Below are 23,001 nucleotides of genomic sequence, written 5' to 3'. Positions count from 1 at the left end.
CCAATAGTCGTCAACCTTGCAAGCAGGATACAGTCTCAGGACTGCTGTGTTAATTCTTCTGTACAGGCAGGCCTCCAATTTGCCAATGAGAATTTTTTTCCAATTATTTAGTTTAGTTTGATGTATTCATGAGGGGAGATGAATTCCATGTCCTTGCTACTCTGCTATGTTGATCAATCTGATCTAGTTTCATCTGAATATATAAACGTTTACAGGCTTATAATATTTATAATACTTTAATTGTATGCAATTATTATACATATTCAAAATTATATAAAAGTAATAGATTAATTTAAAAGACATTTCATTTTTTCCTGCTCTCACATTTCATGAAAACTTCATTTGAACTCTTCTGATGCATCTTCCAAGTCACTGTCTTGGTTATGGGTCGAGCCCTCGCCAAGAAGCTCATCATCTCTCCTCTGTGCCAAGTTCTTTTGAAATACAGCACTTTTGGAATCTGTGTCCAGAAATTTAAATTTGCCCCTGGAAATTTTATTCTTACCCACAAATACCCAAATACCACTAGGGTTGCTGACTTTTTTATTCATCCCTTAAGTATATACCCAATTTCCACAACAGAATACTTACTTTATTGCTTCTTAAAGGATCTTAAGAGTTAAGTGATCATTAAACCTTCAGGAATAATTACCCAAATCTTGATGAAATCTCCTTGCCTTCTTTTTTTAAAAAAATCATTTCCTTCAAACATTTTCTATATGTATCCCAATTTAGCTTTCTTTGACATTGTTTCATGCTAAGGTAAGGTATCTTCCCCAAACAGTATGTTATCATTCAAAGGAAAAGTAATTAAGATGTCTAATAATATGAGAATATTTAAGGATTTGAGTGTAAGATACCACCTTCTCTTCTGAAAGATAATTTTGGGAATAAAACCTCACCTTATATGTGGTATGTTGGCTAAATCAATCAATGATAGAAGTAAATAGACTTTCAAAGCATTCTGATGGCACTGTTTCTATTTTAAGTGTGTTGTTTTTACAGACTACTAAATTTTCATACACATATAAAGCATTGAGTAAGATAAATTAGTATCTATAAAATTCATGGTGTCAGCCATTCATCCGTAGAATAAACCTAACTGTTGCATGTCTTTTAGATCTTTGTTGTTCTTATCTTGCTTTCTGCGGGTCTTGCCATCGGCCATGCTTACTGGGAAGCTCAAGTTGGCAATTTTTCTTGGTACCTCTATGATGGAGAAGATGCTACCCCCTCCTACCGTGGATTCCTAAATTTCTGGGGCTACATCATTGTTCTAAATACCCTGGTGCCTATCTCTCTCTACGTCAGGTAAGGCTAATCTTCTTTTGGCCTTTTCCTTTAATGGAAGAATACGGTACATCTTCAATACCTTCAACTCTAGCAATACTTGTTTCAAATGTCATCAGGAACAAGTAAGAAAATAGCTTTCATTTCAAAATTGAGGGCGATACGGGGAAAGGAAATTAACATTGGCGTGTCTGCTCTGTGCCAGGCACAGCCTCTTTTATCTCATCCTCTTGACAGATAAGGTGACCGGAGTTCAGAGATCAAACTCTACCCCTGTAGTCACTTGCTTGGCAAGATGCCTTCTTGGTGGGCTCCAAAGCCCAAGCATCAGAAAGCTGGGTGAAGATTTGGAATGTCATGCGATAACTTCATTGTTTTCCTTTTCAGGAACCTTCCTAACCTCTTTTCTGTGTCTTCCTTATTACCACCTGCTACACCTATTGCTTGTAAAACTCACTGGGCATCCTGAACGCTGCCTTCTAATGGGAATACCACTGTCTCTGCCCACTGTCAGCTTTTCAAAATGTTCTGTGTTTCTCAACCTCAATTGTGATAAAAGAGTCAGGGTCATGTCTCTGATAAATGGTCATCACCTTGTTTTGTGATATTTCTTCCTTTTTTACTTTTTTGTTTTTCAATATCAAAGTTCACTTTCCCTGGTCAATTGAACTGTAGGCCATTGAAAGAGAAATTGTGCCTTAAATATACACAGGAGCCAGAGTGTGCTCTTAGTTCTGATAAGTAATAGCCCAGAGGCATATAGGACCACATGCCCACCTGTAATTAGAAGCATTTATTTTAATTTTATTACATGTGCATTTGTTTTATTTTTAATTTTATTACAGGTGGTTACTCTTGTTCTTTTAACATGAAGTAAAACCCTGGGGAGCCACGTATTTGAAGTTACTTTTAATAAAAAAAAAAACTGAGATGAGTTTTAACTTTGTTAGGGGAATTATTATACAGATTATTTTTTCTGTATCTGTAAATGTATGTTACAGAATAAACCGTATATGTAGTTTTAGGTTTAAAGAAGTCACGTCATGTGACTAACATGATTTTTTTGTTTCTCTTGGAAGTAAAGATCCTTTTAAAGCATACGTTGATCAGGTCATTTCAGATAGTATCTCTGCTTTGTTTTTAATGCTATGGTACTTTCCATCTCATTCAGAATAGACTCATCAAAGCCACGCTATACTCACAAGACCCATGTGATCTGCTGCTCTGCCCTCCATGTCCAAGCATAACCTCCTGCACCTCCACCCACTCCCTGGGCTCCCCCATCTCTAGCCTCCTTGAACTCCTCAGCTGTACCAGCGCATGCCACAGGGCCTTTGCACCTGCTCTGACCTCTGCCTGTAATATCCTTTCCCCCTTCATATCTACATGGTTGCTCTTTCATTTCCTTCAGGTCTCTGCTCAAAAATCTCCTTATCCCCCCAGCTTTTCCTGACCCTCTCTTTCTTAAACATCACATCCTATGCCTGTCAGTCTCCATCTCCCCTTACCCTGCTTCGATTTTCTGCGGAGAATTTTCACCACCTGATATAGTATATGTTTACTGGTTTATTTATTTGTCCATCTCCATTAGAAGTTAATCTCCTTGAGAGCAGGGATTTTGTCTCTTTTGTTTACTGATAGGTCCTCTGTACCTAGAATGGTGTCTGCTACATAGTAGGCAGTCAGGAAATACATAAGGGAGGAGAGAAGGAGGGAGTTATTTTTCTATCTGTTTAGCTTATTATAAAGACATCCTTCGCCCACTGAACAGTTGCCGGATGTGTAAGCACCTTCCTTATAGCTGAGATACATTTAATCAGTTATAGTTTTTAAATGGAAATGATCCCTTTAGTCTATCATATTTTGGACATTCTATAACCTTATAAGAATTTAGGACTATATACAAAATAGACAAATGACAAGGACCTACCGTTCAGCACAGGGAACTATATTCAATATCTTGCAATAACCTATAATGGACAAGAATCTGAAAAAGAATATATAATATATATATGTATATATAGGTACACATTCCCCAAAAATAAAAAATATTGCTGAATGCCTTTGTTGTACACCTGAAACTAACACAACATTGTAAATTAACTATATGTCAATTAGAAATGGTTTAAAAAAAACAATTTTGGAAAAAACTATGCTTTTTCACAGTGTGAAATCATGATTTAGGGTTATTTGTCCTACTGAAAAGCACACAGGGGTGTATAACCTGCTGGAATCTCATTCCCTTTGCCTTCAATTGAATACGACTTTCCAGTTGTCCCACGGTGCAATGGGGAATGAGAGAAAAGGAGTTTTCACAGCATGGGGTGCCCCCTGCAGTGTTACCATGTCACCTGTATGGGCTGTGTGTTCTGAATGTGGGGTGCCATGGCCAGATGTGCTCAGGAGTGAGTAGGAAATCACACTGAGAGGACGGCTGGACCCTGAGGCTGGAGAAAGACGGTCAGGAGAACCCAGAGGCTGGGCACACGGGTCACGGCAGGGCTTGCCTCCGTATCAACAGATAAGCAGCTCACTCCTGACGCAAAGCGAGGACAAAATCCACTGCCTGCCCTCCTATCTGACAACTCAGTGAAAAGTAATCTTGTGTCTTCCTAGCGTGGAAGTGATTCGTCTTGGACAGAGTTACTTCATCAACTGGGACCTGCAGATGTACTATCCCGAGAAGGACACGCCTGCGAAGGCGAGGACCACCACGCTGAATGAGCAGCTCGGGCAGATTCACTACATCTTCTCTGACAAGACGGGGACACTCACACAGAATGTCATGACCTTTAAAAAGTGCTGCATCAACGGGCAGATTTACGGTGAGTGGAAGCCATTACTCAGTCCCTGGGCGTGTGTGGCCAGAGGCTGCCTTCCCAGCGTGGCTCCCCTCCCAGTGCCGAGCCCTGGTGGTCATGCTGATGATACTTCTGAAGCAGCGTCGGTGGTGGCATTGGGATCACACACGTGGGGAGGTCAGGAGTCACGAATATGTACACAGTCCTCAGAAATTTAGGTTGCCGTGGGACCTAGCAATTCTGCTCCTGGGTGCACATCCAGGAGAACCAAAAGCAGGGACTTGAAGTGATATTTGCACACCCATGTTCACACTAGCATTATTCACAATAGTAAAGGTGTAGAAGTAACCTAAGTGTCCATCAGTGGACGAATGGATAAGGAAAATGTGGTATGTACACACAATGGGATATTATTTAGCCTTAAAAATGAAGGAGAAGGACTTCCCTGATGGCGCAGTGGTTAAGAATCTGCCTGTCAATTTAGGGGACACAGGTTTGATCCGTGGTCCGGGAAGATCCCACATGCCAAGGAGCAACTAAACCCATGTGCCACAACTACTGAGCCTGCGCTTTAGAGCCCTTGAGCCACAACTACTGAGCCCATGTGCTGCAACTACTGAAGCCTGGGTGTCTAGAGCCCATGCTCCGCAGCAAGAGAAGCCACCTCACCGAGAAGCCTGCTCACCACAACCAAGAGTAGCCCCCGCTCACCACCACTAGAAAAAGCCTGCGCGCACACAGCAACGAAGACCCAACACAGCTGAAAAAAATTTTTAATTAATTAATTTTAAAAAATGAAGGAAATTCTGACACATGTTAGACATGGATGAACCTTGAGGACATTCTGCTAAGTGAAATAAGCCAGACACAAAAAAGCACATACTGTATGATGCCACTTACTTGAGGTACTTAGAGGAATCAAATTCATAGAGACAGAGAATAGACTGGTGGTTGCTAAGGGCTGAGGGGAGAAGGGAGTGAGGAGGTAGTGTTTGGTGAGCACAGAGTTTCGCTTTCACGGTGAAGGAGCCATGGAGATGGGTGGTGGTGATGACTGCACGGCAGTGTGACTGTACTTTGTGCCACTGAACTATTCACTTAAAAATAGTTGAGATGGGGGCTTCCTAGGTGGCGCAGTGGTTGAGAATCCACCTGCCAATGCAGAGGACACGGGTTCGATCCCTGCCTCAGGAAGATCCCACATGCCACGGAACAACTAAGCCCGTGCGCCAAAAAAAAAAGAAAAAAAACCAAAACAGTTGAGATGGTAAATTGAATGTTGTGTGTTTTTCACAATTATATTTTAAAAATTGATTTCCATTCTGATATTCTGAAATATGTTATAGATTTATAAAAATAACACGGCTAATGCTGTATTCAAATAGCGTGCTCTAACTTTTAAATAAAAACAATATAATTTTTTTTTAAAAAAAGCTATAAGAACATTGTATGCTTTCTACTTGGAGGAAACTCTATGCTCTGACTTGCACTTTCACAGAACATCAGTGAGGAAGGCAGGATGCTGAGGGCTTGAGGCCGGGGTTCTCCTGTGCCTGGTGATGGTTGCTTCTGAGCTGGGGGAGGCGAGGGTCATGCACTTCACAGGATGTGATTCTGGCCCCAGAGGAGACTGAAGTGTAGAGGGACGCAGTTCACCAGTATTTGAACCTCTAGACCAGAAGCCAGCAAACTTTTTCTGTGAAGAGCTAGACAGGACCTATTTTAGCCTTTGCAGGCCACGTATGGTCTGATTAAAGTATTCTTCTTTGTTACGCTTTGTTTGTTTCTTACAACTCTTGAAAAATGTAAAAGCCATTCTTAACTCAAGGGCTTTCCGGTGACAGCCTTCAAGACCCGCTGACTCAGTTTGTTTTGTCCTGTCTGTTCCCAGGAGACCATCGGGATGCTTCTCAGAACAGTCACAGCAAAATAGAGGTGAGTCCCTTCACTTAGGAAATTGCTCGGGGTGTGTATGTGTTCCCTGGGCTGTAACAAACTACCATCAAGTGGGTGGCTTAGAGCAACAGAAATGTATTCCCTCACAGCTCTGGAGGCTAGAAGTTTGAAATTAAGGTGTCATCAGGGCCATGCTCCCTCTGGAGGCTCTGGGGCAGAATCCTTCGTTGCCTCTTCCTAGGTTCTGGTGGTCGCCTGCCATCTTTGACATTGCTTGGCTTGCAGACACAACACTCAGAAGTCTGCCTCTGTCCTCACATGGCCTTCTCCCTGTGTGTCTGTGTCCAAATTTCCTCACTTTTATAAAGATACCAGTCATTGGATTAGGGCTCCCCCAATCCAGTATAATCTCATCTTTTTAATATATAATAATAATATAATATAAATATTGGAGTATAGTTGATTAACAATGTTGTGTTAGTTTCAGGTGTACAGCAAAGTGATTCAGTTATACATATACATGTATCTATTCTTTTTCAAATTCTTTTCCCATTTAGGTTATTACAGAGTAGAGTTCCCTGTGCTCAGTATAAACCTCATCTTGATTACATCTACCAAGACCTTATTTCCTATAAAGAAGGTCCTATTTCCAGGTACCAGAGGTTAGGACTTGAACATATCTTTTGAGGGGTACTCAATTCAACTCACAACAGGCTGTGTTAAGACAGATGTGAGCCTCTTGACACCTCAGAACGTGTTTAAATCCTAAGGTGATGTTGCATGAAGACATGGCTTCGGAGAAAAATTCCTATCATTTGCAAAGCCCAAGTTGTTTGTATTAAATCACACTGTCTTTTCTTCTCTGCTTCTTTCAGTCAGTGGATTTTGGCTGGAATACGTACGCCGATGGGAAGCTTGCATTTTACGACCATTATCTCATTGAGCAAATCCAGTCGGGGAAGGAGCCAGAAGTGCGCCAGTTCTTCTTCCTGCTGGCGGTGTGCCACACGGTCATGGTGGACAGGCTTGACGGTGAGTGTGGTCTCGCATCTCGGACACTGGAGACCAGTTTTTTTAGTTTACAGGGAACTGGTGCTTGGGACTCGAATGCACACAGAGCGTTGTGTGAACCAGAGGTGTTTCAGTTAGGTTTCAATTATGACATTTTACGCCCAGAGAAGTGCACGGCTTACATGGCATTCTCCAGGGAGCCTTGCCCTCTACATCCTGGGTTCTATTTCCTGTAGGTAATTCTTTGCCAGAGATATCCTGCAAAAGGCATTTCCGATATAAGATTTCTTCTTCCTAGCAAATACCAGTTGGTCTGTTTACCCAGAGGACCAGCTGACAAAACAGTTAGACCAGGTCACCTGACTCCTTTTATTTTATTTTTTCCCTCTGTGGAAAAAAAGTGGATGGATAGTAGTCCACTATCCATCTGTTTTATTTTGTATAAATTTATTTATTTATTTATTTATTTATTTATTTTATTGGCTGTTGGGTCTTTTTTGCTGTGCACGGGCTTTCTTTTCAGTTGTGGTGAGTGGGGGCTACTCTTCGTTGTGGTGCGTGGGCTCCTCATTGCTGTGGCTTCTCTTGTTGTGGAACATGGGCTCTAGGCACATGGGCTTCAGTAGTTGCAGCACATGGGCTCAATTGTTGCGGCTCATGGGCTCTCAAGCGCAGGCTCAGTAGTTGTGGCGCACAGGCTTAGCTGCTCCACGGCATGTGGGATCTTCCTAGAGCAGGGATCGAACCCATGTCCCCTGCATTGGCAGGCAGATTCTCAACCACTGCGCCACCAGGGAAGCCCTATCCATCTGTTTTAAAGTCCTTCTCCCAGGGATCCTGTCACATACTTCAGAGAACCCAAACGCCCCCAAATTAAATGACTTCTGAAAACTTCCACCTGACCTGGTGAGATTTAAACTTTAGAATCACGGGATCGTGTGAATTATGACGGTACATCATGTAAAGTTTCAAAGGATCGCAGTCTGAATCCACGTAGCACATTGCAAATTATCACTAAGTTGATTCAAAATACATATATAACAAGGATATACATATTTCCTATAATAATAAACATCACTGTCCAAAGGAAAAATAAAAAAATTGCGTGTGACAAGTCTGTTGAATCTCCACCCGAGGGATGATTATCAGTGGGCCCCAGATTAGATGGTAAACGAGCCAGCAAACCATGAAACAGGCTTCTGGCCTCTGAAAACATCCATCTGCTTCACAGTTCCAGCTCCAGATGTGTTTATCACTTTGGAATTGTAATCTTATCAGTAAAAAAAAATGATTGACTTTTGCATTATAACAGCAGGATCAAAATCTTCTCACTATCTGATTACTTAATATTTATGGAGAGTGAAGAGTCAAACCTTATCTGGATGATAAGTGGACTTTACACTTAGACAATCTTTACTACAAAATAATTTCAGAAAGAAATTTTTTAGATTCAGATATGCTTGGGGTTTGAAATAATAGCAGCCAAAAGCCTAAGTCTCTTGAAGGGGACTTTCTCATTTGAAGGAGCGTAATTCATGTGCATTTGCATGGGAACAAGCAAGCTGACTTATAGATTCCTCTGCAGAATTCTTTTTCTTTTTAAGTAAACTTAAAAAAAAAAAAAACTTAAGTATAGTTGATTTATAATGTTGTGTTAATTTCTGCTGTACAGCAAAGTGATTCAGTTATACATGTCTATACATTCTTTTTCATCTTTTCCATTATGGTTTATCACAGGATATTAAATATAGTTCCCTGTGCTATACAGTAGGACTTTGTTATTTATCCATTCTATATACAATAGTTTGCATCTGCTAATCCCAGACTCCCACTGCATTCCTCCCCCACCCTCCCTCTCCCTCAGCAACCACGTTTGTTCTCTGTGAGTCTGTTTCTTTTTTCTTTTAATTTTATTTATTTATTTTATTGGCTGTGTTGGGTCTTTGTCGCTGCACATGGGCTTTCTCTAGTTGTGGTGAGTGGGGGCTACTCTTCATTGTGGTGCGCAGGCTTCTCGTTGCGGTGGCCTCTCGTTGCAGAGGCCTCTCGTTGCAGAGCACGGACTCTAGACACGTGGGCTTCAGTACTTGCAGCACATGGGCTCAATAGTTGTGGCTCACAGGCTCTAGAGCACAGGCTCAATAGTTGTGGCACACGGGCTTAGTTGCTCTGTGGTATGTGGTATCTTCCTGGGGCAGGGATCAAACCAGTGTCCCCTGCATTGGCAGGTGGATTCTTACCCACTGCACCACCTAGGAAGTCCCTGTGAGTCTGTTTCTGTTTCGTAGATAAGTTCATTTGTGTCTTATTTTAGATTCCACATATAAGTGATATCATATGGTACTTGTCTCTTTCTGACTTACTTCACTTAGTAGATAATCTCTAGGTCCATCCATGTTGCTGCAAATGGCATTATTTCATCCTTTTTTTATAGCTGAGTAATATCCTCTGTGTGTGTGTGTGTGTGTACACACTACATCTTCTTTATTCACCTGTCAGTGGACATTTAAGTTGTTTCCATGTCTGCAGAATTCTTTTTATTATTTTTTGGGGGGTACACCAAGTTCAATCATCTGTTTTTATACACATATCCCCATATTCCCTCCCTCCCTTGACTACCCCCCACCCTCCCTGTCCCAGTCCTCTAAGGGATCATCCATCCTCGAGTTGAACTCCCTTTATTATACAGCAACTTCCCACTGGCTATCTATTTTACAGTTGGTAGTATATATATGTCTACGCTACATGTCTGCAGAATTCTTAAATGCAGCTTGCGCCAGCTCTGTTACAGCAAGCTTGTCCAGTATTGATGAAAGCTAGGTTATTTTGTCTCCTATGGACACAATGATACATTATATAGATACACAATGTGCTTTCTGGAAAGAGCAAAAGGCGCCCTTTTGTCATATGCATTCTCCACTTTAATCAGCCCAGCATACGAACGAATGTCCTTCTCTCTTTTCTGATCCTGAGGTTTCATCTGTAGAGGATGAAATCTCCAGAGATGAAATAGGCATAAAAACTAAATGTGTAGAAGCTGCTGTGATATCTTGCAGCAAGTTTCAAAGAAACTTGTTCTCCAAGGATGAATCTAATTGTGCAATAAAGCTGAGATAACAGCAGAATTCCAGTTGGGGTAGATACATGGAAGGGGCTGTTAGCAGGCCAAGTGGGGGAAGATACATTGGGTGAGACCAGGTCATGAATAACCGAAGCAGAGATCAAAGTCTGTTTGACTAGCTAAGCACAGTTTACTCATATGACAAGGATCAAGTATGATATTTTTAAGTAACTTGGTTCTCTTAGTGTCTGGCTCATTAGCAAAATTATTCCTTTTTCTTTTTCTTTTTTTTTTTTTAAGTGTGTGGTGGTATTATTTTGAAAGGTAACCAGCCAACTTAGGCAAGTGTGCATTCATCTTATGGTCTCTATTTTCTTCTTTCCCCCCTGAGAGTTTATGGGAAGAGCCCTGGGCCGTGTGCTGAAGATGGGCCATCTCAGTTTGGGTTCTTGCCGTAATACACAGTACTGACCACCACCTTCTGTCTGGGCAATAGCTTCCTGAATGTTGCAGGAGGAAGGCTGGAGTCCAGAGTCCCTTCCAGCCTAATATTGTGCAGCTCTTCATCGCGCTGTCTGCTCAGGCAGAGTTGTACATCCTCAGGAATCTTTCCCCACGTAGCATGTGATGGGCAATTGCTCTAGACACTGAAAATGGAGGGGAGTTGTATTTCTAGGTGCAGGAGGTAAAAGAGAAATTGATTTTGGCTTTGATACATAAAAACACCTTGAAAGTGTCCGTTGGAAGGGACCTTGGGAGTAACTCCTCCAAATGTTACAGATGAGGAAATTCAGACCCAGAGAGCACCAAGACCTGCCTGAGCTCAGACAGCATGTTAAAAGCCATTTTAGCTGAGTCCTTCCACTCGGTCATGCTGGTGTGCCTCTGCTCTTGCACTCTCATTTTCCCACCTATACAAGAATAATACAGATTGGTTCATCTTTTGTTATGCATAACATCAACAGTGAGAGGCAAGAATCCTGTCACGTATGCTCAGCACACAGTTTGTGTGGTCCAAGTGTTGTGTATGTGTAGAGCACGTGGAGGCTGAGTGTGGAGAAGCTGCGCTGGTTTTCTGTTGCTCTGTAGTGGATCACCACAACTCCATGGCTTAAAATACCCATTCGTTAGCTCACAGTTCTTTAGGTCAGAAGTCTGGGCATGGCATGACTGGCACTGCTAAGAACCTCCCTAAAATCAAGGTCAGGCCACGCTGTCATCTGGAGATCAGCATTCCCTTCCAAGCTGAGAGCAGGATTCAATTCTCTGTGGTTGTAGGACTGAGGTCCCCATTTCCTTGCTGGCTGTCAGCTGGGGTTGCTCTCTGCTCCCACAGGCCTCCCTCCTTCCTTGCCAGAGGGTTCCCTCTGTCTTCAGAGCCAGCAGTAGAGAATCTCCCTTCCATCAAACCCCTTTCATGCTTCAAAACTCTCTCCCCAGGAAGAATCCCGTCCCTCTTGAGGTCTGACCCAATTAGGCTGGGAACACCCAGATAATCTCCTTACCTTAAGGTCAACCGGTTTGGACCTTAATTATATCTGTAAAATTGCTTCCCAGCAGTACCTCAATTAGAGTTTGCTTGAATAACTGGGAGAAAGTGTATATGTACATGGAGGCGGGGTGCGGGGGTGTGGAGACACACCTTGGGGCCATCGTAGACTCCTGCCTCCTGCAGAGGCCATGAGAGAACAGGGTTTGAAAGGTTTGGAAGCATTTCCTTCACCTGAAGGCCTTAAGTTGCAATGTACCATGAGATTATGATTAGAGAGCTGTTTTAGGAGTTTGGAGCTGGGGCACATGAGATCAGTGAGGAAACTGAGGACCTGGATTAGTGTGGAGTCCTTGGGAAGGATGAGAAAGTAACAAATGTGGGGGATATTTAGTCTGAGAGGTAACGTGTTCCAAGACTGGTGACTAGAAGGTTATCAGCCAGAGGAAGCTATGGAATCAGGATAGTGAGAGGTGGGTTTGTTGTTTCAGCAACTTTTTTATCTGCATAACTTCCGTCATCCACAATTTAGTCGGAAAAGGAAAGTCTCTTTGATTGTGTCTAAGTGTGTGGTAAATAGTTTTCTTCAGGTTTCAGGGGGTTAATGTTTAGTCCAGGTTTCCTCCTGCAAACATAAGGTTGGAGTTTGGACCAGGTCTCTGAAGTTCCTCCTGTCTCTATTAGTCTGCAATTTTGTAATGTTATTGCTTAGAACAAAATGGAAGGATTTTCTTTTAATGATAAAAATATCAGTGTTTACTCCAGATATGATTGTCTTACTCATGGGAACTTTACCACCTTTTACATTTTGTTCCTTTTTTTTCTGTTGGAAATAAGTTTGCCTTCAGTATGATGCAGTATATCCCTGCCAGCGAAACATGCTGAAGGGAGGGGATTGTGTTCTCATTGCTGCTTGTTTAGCTCTGGTTAAATATTTTACCCTCTGGCATGTGTGTGTGTTTGTAGAATGGCTGGATTTAGCAAGTACATTCATAACTTGTGGTGTATGACTTTCTGGGTGAACAAATAGAGAGAGACCAACCTAACTGTCATCTTTAATTACTATTTGGGAGTGATTAATATTGACTTAGAGTGAACCATCTGAGCAGGTATGTAAAGGGAGGAGGGTGGGGATGGGGCACTTAGCTCTGCCTGCAGCCATTCACCCAGGGGCATCTGCCCCCTCCCCACAGACGGATGGTGTATCTATCCACCTGTAGACTGTATCCTGATCAAACCATGGTGGAAAATAAAATGTCTTTTCCTGTGAAAGTTCATCTGACCATAGACATACTTTTCACTCTACCTTGAGGGAGAGGAACTAAGAGTAGAAAATAGAAACTCTTGGATAGGCAGAGCTTTTTTTAAATTTTTCACTGATGTACAATGTGTACAGAGATGGAGCATGTAGCTCAGTGAATTTTCACGAGTTGAATACTCCCTTGTTGTTGAGTACCCAGATGTTTACAAACAGAACATTATCCATCCCCTAGTCATCCCTTTCGTGTCCCCTTTCAGTCACTGTCCCTCCAGGGGTGACTACTGTCCTGACTTTGAATAGTGTGGGTTAGCTTTGTGTGTTTTGTGGTTCGTGTAAATGGAATTATGTGGTATGTACTCGGTGTCTGGCTTCTTCACTCAACATTGTGAGATTTTCTCCTGTTGTTGCAATTTAGTTGTGAAGTAAAGGTAGCTTCCCGTTACAGTAAGTCCCCTGCATATGAATGAGTTCTGTTCCAAGAGGGTGTTCGTGAGGCCAATTTGTTCGTAAGTCCAACAAAGTTAGCCTAGGTACCCAACCAACACAATTGGCTATGTAGTACTGTACTGTAATAGGTTTACAATACTTTTCACACAAATAATACACAAAAAACACAAAAAATAAACGGTTTTAATCTTACAGTACAGTACCTTGAAAAGTACGCCAGACACATGAACTAACTAATGTGACTGGATGTGTGAACGCACGTTCACATCTTTGAAAGTTCGAGACTTGAAGTTTGTATGTAGGGGACTTACTGTATTTAACTTTCACACATCAAGATACTGAACAGATTTTGAGATTTTTTTTAAATTATGAGAATATAGCTAAGGTGAAGTAAGCACACTCTTCTAGAGGGAAGATAACCCTTTTAGAAAACAAGTGAGTAATATATATGACAACATGCTTAAAATTTATCAGTATTCTTTGGCTTAGTATTTTCACTACTAGGAAGCTATTCTTAGAAAATAGTCAGAAAAACCTTTATATTGATACAAAATGCTTATTACAATGTTATTTTTGAGAGTAAAATAATTCTGGAAAGGAACTAAGTGCTTCTAATAGGAAAATGGTCACGTGTTACATTCATAGGTTACATTCATTTAAAATAATGTACAGAAAGAATTTTTAAAGCTACTATAACATGCTCAAAATACCATGTTAAAATAATCAAGACATAAATGTATATTTAGTGTGATAAAAACTATTATAGACATAGGCATTTCCAGAAGGACTGGAAGAAATTATAATAAAATGTCAATAGTGTTTTTCCTCTGGATGGTGGGATTATGAGATTTTTTTCCCCCTATTCTTAGCCAGATTTTTTTTTTTTTACTTCTCGTTTATATTACTGTTTATGATTAGAAATAAAAATTTAAAGTTTAAAAACTGTAAAATTAATGTTGGCATTCTCCTTACGAATCAATGACGTGTTTTCTTGGGGCTGTTTTGGGCTTTGCAATACAGCTGGTCCTCTTTGCCTGCAGATGCAGAGCCCGTGGACGCAGGGCGCCAGCTGTATCTGCTATAGTCTGCCATCTTATAGACGGGACTAGAGCATCCATGGAATTTGTTATCTGAGGGCTCTCCTGGAACCAATCCCCTGTGTATACAGAGGGACAGCTATACATCCTCACCCCCGGTGTGAACCGCACTGGTGAACACTTGGTCCTGAGCTCAGCTTTTCTGGTTCTCTCTCCTGCCTCCCTTGTTAGGTCAACTCAACTACCAGGCGGCCTCTCCTGACGAAGGCGCTCTCGTAAGTGCTGCCAGGAACTTCGGCTTTGCCTTCCTCGCCAGGACTCAGAACACGATCACCATCAGTGAGTTGGGCACTGAGAGGACCTACCATGTTCTCGCCATTTTAGACTTCAACAGTGACCGGAAACGAATGTCTATAATTGGTAGGTCTCCCTCAGAGTATGTCTGTGAATTGCTCATTGAGATGCTACCTTTCACACATTTTATTTAGCGACATCAGGATAAAACAGGCAATGAATGAAGCCCCTGGCTCCTAGAGGATTTCTGCAGGCTTGTAGAAACCAATGTTTTCTCCCTTCACTCTGCACGATATCCATCACTTAAAGGGACAACTGCAGTAGATCTGAATCTTGCAGGTTCTTCAAAGATGTGGGCTGCCGGCTGCGGAATCTGGGTGGCAGCGCCATGGGTGGTAGACCCACAACATGAGCTTTTATGTCGTGAGTCGCTCTGAGCACTTCTGCTGGACACTTGAGTGACGTCAGGAAAGAGAGACTGCAGCAGGAGAGGAGTTCTGAGAAAAGCAAGGCTGTGCTTATGAATCAAAATCATATCTCCAGCCCAGGCAGCCAAGTGGAGACAGTGATCGCTTCCTAATATTGAAATGTTTTACGTTCATAATCTGAAATCATTTCAAACGTATAGAAAAATTGCAAGAACGCTTTAAAGAACTCCCGTATTTTCTTCCATATCCACCAGCTGTTAGCACTGGTCACAAATTCTTTGTCATTATTATTTACAGGTTCTTGTTTTCTGAACCATTTGAAAGTCGACTGCAGATCTAATGCCCGTTTCCCCCAAATACTTAAGTAGGTATTTCCTAAGATCAAGAAACTTCACTTACTTTTATATACAGTACTGTGATCAGAATCAGAAAACTTAACATTATAACATTGTTATCTAACCTACAGAACATTTTCTAATTCTTACCAGGAGTTTTCTTTCTGGTTCAGGACCCCACCCGAGATTCCACATTGCAGTCGGTGATTGTTACTCTGGTCTCCTTTATTCTAGAAGAATTCCACAACCTGTTTTTGATCTTTTGTACACTGACATTTTTGAAAAGCACAGACCTGTTACTTCATAGGAAGTCCCTCAGTTTGGGCTTGTCTGAGGTTCCCTCGTGATTAGATTCAGATGACACAATGTTGGCAGGAAGGGTCCGTAGATCGGTGCCGTGTCCTTCCGAGCACCTCACATCAGAAGGCATGGGATTGTTGGTCACATCAGCTTGGAGCACTCAGTTAAGGGATTTCTGTAAGATTTTCCACTATGAGATTGACTTTTTAACCAAAAGGATATATAAGTTTAACTGTCTCCTGAACTCTGATTAGGCTCATTTTACTGAGTGCTTTCTGTGTACCCAGCACTGATCTGGGCAAATTATCATGCCTGGCCTCTGCCTTAGAGAAAAAAATCTAGTTAGCAATGAGACATAAAACACGAGATCAGAAAAGCCAAGAAGATGGTCACAAGGACTCATGTTATGGTCTGAATATTAAAGGCAGTAAGTGGTGTGGGTTTATTGGTAAGAGAGATTCCTACTGGCAGGCATGGACAAAGAAGGCTCTATGGAAGAAACTAGCACATAGTAGGGAGTCGGTAAATATTTGCTGAAAGAAGAAGCAAGGCTATGGAAGACTGAGCTGACTGAAGAAATGTTTTCATATTTATTTCACTATTACATTCTATGTGAATAGTAGCTTACCAACGTTGAGAGCAATATTTTTCTAGGTACATTGCTGATTTTAAACTAATTATGAATGACTAACACTGTAACACTTCAAATTAACTTTATAAATGCGCTTTTCTTTTAAGAAATCAAACATTAACTTTATTATTTACTCTTCCTTCCTTTGCTACTAGTAAGAACCCCAGAAGGCAATATCAGGCTTTACTGTAAAGGCGCTGACACTGTAATTTATGAACGGTTACATCGAATGAATCCTACGAAACAAGAGACACAGGATGCCCTGGATGTAAGTATCACTTCCACTCTTTATGCCACAGATTTCAAACTTATTTTCTGGTACTATCCCTTAAGCTGGAATGAAAGCTTTGTGTTAACTGTTGACCCTTCTGTTGTCTTGGTGTATTTGAGTGGAAAGAGCACCAAGTAGGAAGATGGCAGGCTGGTTCCGGTTCCGTCCCTGGCACTGACTTCCTGGGAAATGACCGTACTGCCTTTTCCCAGCATCCAGGTCAGCAGTGTCTGCAGGGCTGACCCAGGAGAAAGACTGGTCTTTTCTTCCGGTGACCTTGAGCAAGCTACATAACCATCCTGTGTCGTAGTCTCCAAGAACTCCCGTGTCCTAGTGTACAGTGAAGGGAAGAAAGCATTCATATATGATGGGGCGTGACAAAGCAGCACACTGGATAATCAAGTTCTGATACCTTTGTTAGAGAATCAGTTTGGTCTTCATTACTTCAAGTAACTTGCTATTTTAGGGGACTTTGTACTTGGTTCAGTGATGTTGCAATTATTCAGAATGCTTCTGGAAATTTCTCTTTGAGAATTGCCTACCAACTCTCATGTTGTTTTGCTTGTATATGATGGCAGTGAAGTATGGAGCATGTCTGCTAGACCGGTGTCCCAGTTCTGCCTCTTACTTGTTTTGTGCCCTCGGGGGTAATGGTTGAGGTCTCAGATGAATCATTAATTGCCCGGTGAAAGGGGAAGGGGATAATTCCTACCAGGGAGAGTTGGCGCAAAGCCCCTTGGATGAAAAGCAGCTTACACAGCCTCCAGCACTTAGTAGGTACTTAATAAAGGGTTCTTTCTTCCCTCCACTTGAAGGGTCTGAGTTTGGGGGCCAAAGGTCCTTCAGAAAGAAGCCTGATGAATATGTTGTTTACTAAGTGGGGAGTCACATTTTAAGGTTATATATATGTTTCTGAAGCAGTTACAGTGGATAATTTCTCATGAGAATATGAACAAGGGCAGTATAATCAAATACATGCAGAACCTTCCAAAGAGTCTTTGAAAGCAGACCCTCAGCTGGGTGAACCAGTTCTGCCATTTTGGCTAGACAAGATGTGATTGTGAAGTAATGAAACATTTTTACTGGTTCATATTTAAGCTATTTGAAATGGCTTGAATCTGTTCACCATAATGAAATTTTCCAGACTTTCATTAAAATGCTTTATCTCAGTTTTAACAGTGGCTTATTTATTTCAGAATTGGTTTGAGGGAATAATGCTTGGTGGAGAGTTCATAGTTGACTGGACTCATAACAATTTGTGGGAACAAATTATAAAGTTGTCAGGTCTGGTTTACAACATCATTATACCCCGAGGCAGCCTCCTTGGGCTGTTATTTTCTTAGTTAAGAGAAAAAGTATTTTTGGTTTTTTTTTCATTCTCATGACTTGATTTAGAAGAAAGGTATACTTTTCCCTTTAACTAATTTGGGAACTACAAATATGGTCCTAAGATCTTGAGAATTCTTAGAGAAACAAAGTGTTTGTTTAATCTCCTCTATGGAATGTGTGTGTACAGAATCCATCTTTCACAATCTTTTTAAATTCTCTTATTGTATTACTTCAAAGTAAGATTTCAAACGAATTACATAAAATTAACTACTCTTTGGGTGGATGGATTGTCTTTTAAATCAAACAGATCTTTGCAAGTGAGACTCTTAGAACCCTGTGCCTTTGCTATAAGGAAATTGAAGAAAAAGAATTTGAAGAATGGAATAAAAAGTTTATGGCTGCCAGCATAGCCTCAACCAACAGGGATGAAGCTCTGGATAAAGTATATGAGGAAATTGAAAAGGACTTAATTGTGAGTTTTAACCTTTGTAAACTTTTTCCTTGATATTCCAAACAGAATTGGAAGTTATATTAAGTTTCATTACAGTTTTGATCTCATGCTTGAAAGATAATTCCAACTTCAGTATTTGAAATTGGTATAATGGAACAAGGTCATTTGAATTTCTTTTGTTCAGCAAGCAAAATAGGAGTTGCCGTTATGAGAAACCAGAAGACAGAAAATACTTATGAGATTCTGATTCTATTAATTTTATATCACTTAATAAAATTCATTATGGTTTTTATACAACAGTAAGACAGCATATACTTATTACATTGTGAGAATTACTGAAATGATTTTATATTTTGCAAAACTTCAAAATAAGAAAAATATACCATTTGTTAAAAAGGCTTTTCAAAGTGTAATACTTATTGCCTGTAGAGTTTAGATTAAAAGGAAACGTTCAACAAATAGTACTGACCTTTAGCAAGAGAAATTGACTTCTGTCCTTGTAAAGTAGTGTACACACAATGAAAGTATATTTTTACTGTCCTTGATTTGTACTTACAACTTTGTCTCGGTGAATTACTTTAAGGAAAAAGTTTTTGGCTGTTTGTTTTTTGGTGAGTGTGAAACACAGCAGCCTTCCCGGTTAATGCTGGCCACTGGCCCCAGTAGACCACCGACTGAGGTGTATTTAGCTCTTCTTCTTTTTACAGGTTGGCAAAGTGCAGTTACAGAACATTTTTGGCTTATTTGCTAATTCCTTTCTTTTAATGTACATTCCAGCTATTGGGAGCAACAGCTATTGAGGACAAGCTACAAGATGGAGTCCCAGAAACCATTTCAAAACTTGCAAAAGCTGACATTAAGATCTGGGTGCTTACTGGAGACAAAAAGGGTAATTCAGTTTGCAGGGAAGCATATCTGTTAATTCACAAATATTCATAGCTTCCAATTCCCTTGCTCAAGGTGACTTTCTCAGACTTTCCATCCTGCACAAACCCTGTCCATTTCTTTTGGACAGAGAAGCTTGCCCTAAGAAATCCTTTTCTGTTATTCCAGCCCACCCTGACCATATCCTTCCCAAAGCTCCCTCAGTAGCAGAGTTTATTCTTTATAACTGAGCTCTTGGTCGTGTCTTCCTGATGGTGTTTAGTCTTATCTCTTCTGCCAGATGTGGGCTGCTATCCTGAAAGGGCCACCCCTCAGGTCCCCTCGTCCTCCCCAGCGCTTTGCCATCTGTTGGACATAGAACAAAATGCTGAACGACTTTTGTTTCTTGCCCCTTTTATTGTTTGAAAATTATAATTAAAATTTTATACCCAAGGGAAGATTTTCATTTTTAAATTTAGAGCTCAACAAGGAGTTGTTTGCGTTCTTTACTCCAGAAGCCTCTTGTGGGAAACTAGATCATTTCTCTTACTCTCATTGACGTTGTTGTTGGGTTACACACTCTGATAAGCTAAGGGATTAAGTCCTGACCTTAAACAAATAATGGTGGTGGTGGTGGAAAAGTGGAAAAAATCTCCCATAGGAGCCCTGTGTGAGCGCTTATGGAGATGGTTATCCTTCCCCTCCCCCATAACAGAATGATTAAACCACATGAACTGTGTTCAGTATTTCAATGAACATTTGATTTATTAAATAACCAGTTTATGTATTTGATATTATAGCACATTTTATTACTGAAAACATCTCAACCAGACTTTGACTTATTACAATTATTGTATCACAGAGAAAGGGGTTTTTTTCTTTGTGATTTCTAGACACTGATACAGAAAAACAGCATATTTGATTGAATCTGGTTATTTCATTAATTGAAAAAATCATCATTACTAAAGTCCATTATTAAATTCATCAGTAGGAATGACATTTGACTTAATTTTTTTCTGTTGTAGAAACTGCTGAAAATATAGGATTTGCCTGTGAGCTTCTTACTGAAGATACCACGATCTGCTATGGGGAAGATATCAGGTGAGTAAAGGGCCTGCAGTATGAGAATACGTAATGTCTCATTTTTATAAGAGCAAGACTATGGGCATATACCCTGAGAAAACCATAATCCAAAAAGAAACATGTACCACAATGTTCACTGCAGCACTATTTACAGTAGCCAAGACATGGAAGCAACCTAAATGCCCATCAACAGATGAATGGATAAAGAAGATGTGGCACATAGATACAATGGACTATTACTCAGCCATAAGAAGGAATGAAATTGAGTTATTTGTAGTGAGGTGGATGGACCTAGAGGCTGTCATACAGAGTAAGCCAGAAAGAGAAAAACAAATACTGTGCTAATTCATATATACGGAATCTGAAAAAAATGGTACTGATGGACCCAGTGACAGGGCAAGAATAAAGATGCAGATGTAGAGAACGGACTTGAGGACACGATGGGGGTGGCAGGGCAAAGGGGACGCTGGAATGAAGTGAGAGAGTAGCATTGACATATATACACTACCAAATGTAAAACAGTGGGAAGCTGCTGTGTAACACAGGGAGATCAGCTCAATGATGGGTGATGACTAGGGTGGGAAGGAGTCGCAGGAGGGAGGAGATATGGGGATACATGTATACATACAGCTGATTCACTTTCTTGTACAGCAGAAACTAGCACAACAGTGTAAAGCAATTATACTCCAATAAAGAGCTTTAAAAAAAGAAAAAAGGCAAGGCTATACCCACTAGACACAGCAGATAGAGAAATGGGAGCTAGAATGTGTCACCTGGGACAGTTTCCTCGAGTTTAAATGAAGCACGGAAACAACAGGCAGCTCCAAGTCACCATGGTTCGACCTTACGTTGTAGGAAAACTTGGGGCCTTATTTGCCCTTCCAGTGGCCATTTTCCTACATTTCTTGGAAGCCCCCAGCACTTGCCTGCTGAAAAAGGAAGTGGGCTTGAGACATCACTATTTAGTATGAATTGTATACACATTTTTTCTCTTCCGGCCTTTAGTGATTTGTCTTGATTACTCCTTATTTTCAACTTGAAAATGAGAATTAAATTAATGTGGAAAGAGCGTAATACCTAATCTTCTAGTGCAGTGGTTCTCAACTGGGGTGGGGGGATGGGGGCTTTGCCTTTCGGGGAACATTTGGCAATGTCTGGCGACAACTTTGAGTGTCACAGTCGGGGCGGAGGGGTGCTCCTGGCGTCTAGTGGATAGAGGCCAGGGATGCTGCTAAACAGCCCACAGTGCAACAGAAAGCCACATGCAATGGAGAATTAACTGGCCTAAGACGTCAGTAGTGCCAAGGTTGAGAAACCTGTTCTTAAAGATGAAAAATAAAGGCTCTGTGTGTGTAACGAGGAAAACCCTGGCTGAGAGTTAGGAGTCCTGAGTCCTCGTTGCAGTTGTCCCATCAAGTGGTTGCAGGCAAATCACTTCCTCTCTCTTGGGCTTGATTTCCTTATTTGTAGCATGAAGAGTTTGGATATTTACAGTCCCCTTTACTCCAAAATTCCATGACTCATTTTTCTATCATGAAGTGAGTTATATGTGGTCTTCTCAATAATTTGTTGATATAAAGCACTGAGAATATCTCAAAAGCAGACATAATTTTATGTGGAAATAAGTTTTTTTCTGCCCAACAGTGGTCACTGTTTGTAATACACTAGGGTTCACCCCAGCATACTGTCATTCAGGTCAAGTACACTAGGGCTCACCCCAGCATACTGTAACTCAGGTCAAGATTGCCCTCCTTCTGTAGCTTGTGAACACATTTCAACTGTACCTTCCTTTAGCCACCTTTGGCAAATAATGAAGTACCAAGAACTGGGTGCCCCCACAGTGGAGAGATTATATGCCACTTGATTAAAAAATGGGCAAAGGACTTGAATAGACATTTCTCCAAAGAGGACATACTAATGGCCAATAAGCATGTGAAATAATGCTCAACATCACTAATCATTAGAAAAATGCAAATTAAAACCAATTTCACCTCACACTGATTTAGGATGGCCACTATTTAAAAAACACAGAAGATAACACGTCTGGGCGAGTATGTGGGAAAACTGGAGCCCATGTGCACTGTTGGTGGGAATATAAAATGGTGCAGCCACTATGTTATGGAGCACCACCAAAACAGTATGCTGGTGCCTCAAAAAAGTTAAAAATAGAACTACTATATGATCCAGCAATCCCACTTCTGTATATATATCCAAAAGAATTAAAAGCAGGGGCTTGAAGAGATATTTGCCCACCCAAATTATTCACAATAAATTGGCATTATTCACAATAGCCAAGAAGAGGAAGCAACCCAAGTGTCCACTGACAGATGAATGGATAAACATGTGGTATATCCATACAATGGAATATTATTCACCCTTGAAAAGGAAGAATAGTCTGACATATGCTACAACGTGAATGAACCTTGAGAACAGTGAAATAGACAGTATTAAGTGAAATAAGCCAATCACAAAAAGACGGATACCGCAGACTCCCTTATATGAGTTATTTAGAGTCATCAGATTCACAGAGACAGAAAGCAGAGTGGTGACTACCAGAAGCTGGGGTGGGAGGTGAGAATGGGGAGTTGTTGTTTAATGGGTATAGTTTCATTTTAAAAGATGAAAAAGTTCTGGAGATTGGCAATATGAATATACTTAATACTACTGAATTGTATACTCAGAAATAGTTAAGATGATAAATTTTATGTTTTTACCACAATTT

At 40.9% G+C, this 23,001-nt stretch overlaps 1 protein-coding gene across 3 annotated transcripts in view; it reads left to right on the top strand.

The window, feature by feature from the left end:
• Positions 1-23,001, top strand: part of ATP8B1 (ATPase phospholipid transporting 8B1) — a 117,913-nt gene that overhangs the window by 83,541 nt on the left and 11,371 nt on the right. For all 3 annotated transcript variants that reach the window (XR_009047963.1, XM_057698676.1, XM_057698677.1), the window contains 9 exons: positions 1,121-1,311; positions 3,907-4,115; positions 5,983-6,026; positions 6,863-7,019; positions 14,525-14,713; positions 16,437-16,549; positions 18,189-18,353; positions 19,110-19,221; positions 20,222-20,297. Coding sequence is in view for 2 of the 3 variants with exons in the window: in XM_057698676.1 (XP_057554659.1) it covers positions 1,121-1,311; positions 3,907-4,115; positions 5,983-6,026; positions 6,863-7,019; positions 14,525-14,713; positions 16,437-16,549; positions 18,189-18,353; positions 19,110-19,221; positions 20,222-20,297 (1,256 nt within the window). In the remaining variant the exon portion in view is untranslated. The remainder of the gene's footprint in view (positions 1-1,120; positions 1,312-3,906; positions 4,116-5,982; positions 6,027-6,862; positions 7,020-14,524; positions 14,714-16,436; positions 16,550-18,188; positions 18,354-19,109; positions 19,222-20,221; positions 20,298-23,001) is intronic.

Source organism: Hippopotamus amphibius, chromosome 11 (assembly GCF_030028045.1).
Source record: "Hippopotamus amphibius kiboko isolate mHipAmp2 chromosome 11, mHipAmp2.hap2, whole genome shotgun sequence".
Taxonomy (NCBI): domain Eukaryota; kingdom Metazoa; phylum Chordata; class Mammalia; order Artiodactyla; family Hippopotamidae; genus Hippopotamus; species Hippopotamus amphibius.
The sequence above is the reverse complement of the archived record's forward strand: the minus strand, read 5'-3'. Positions and strand labels throughout refer to the sequence as shown.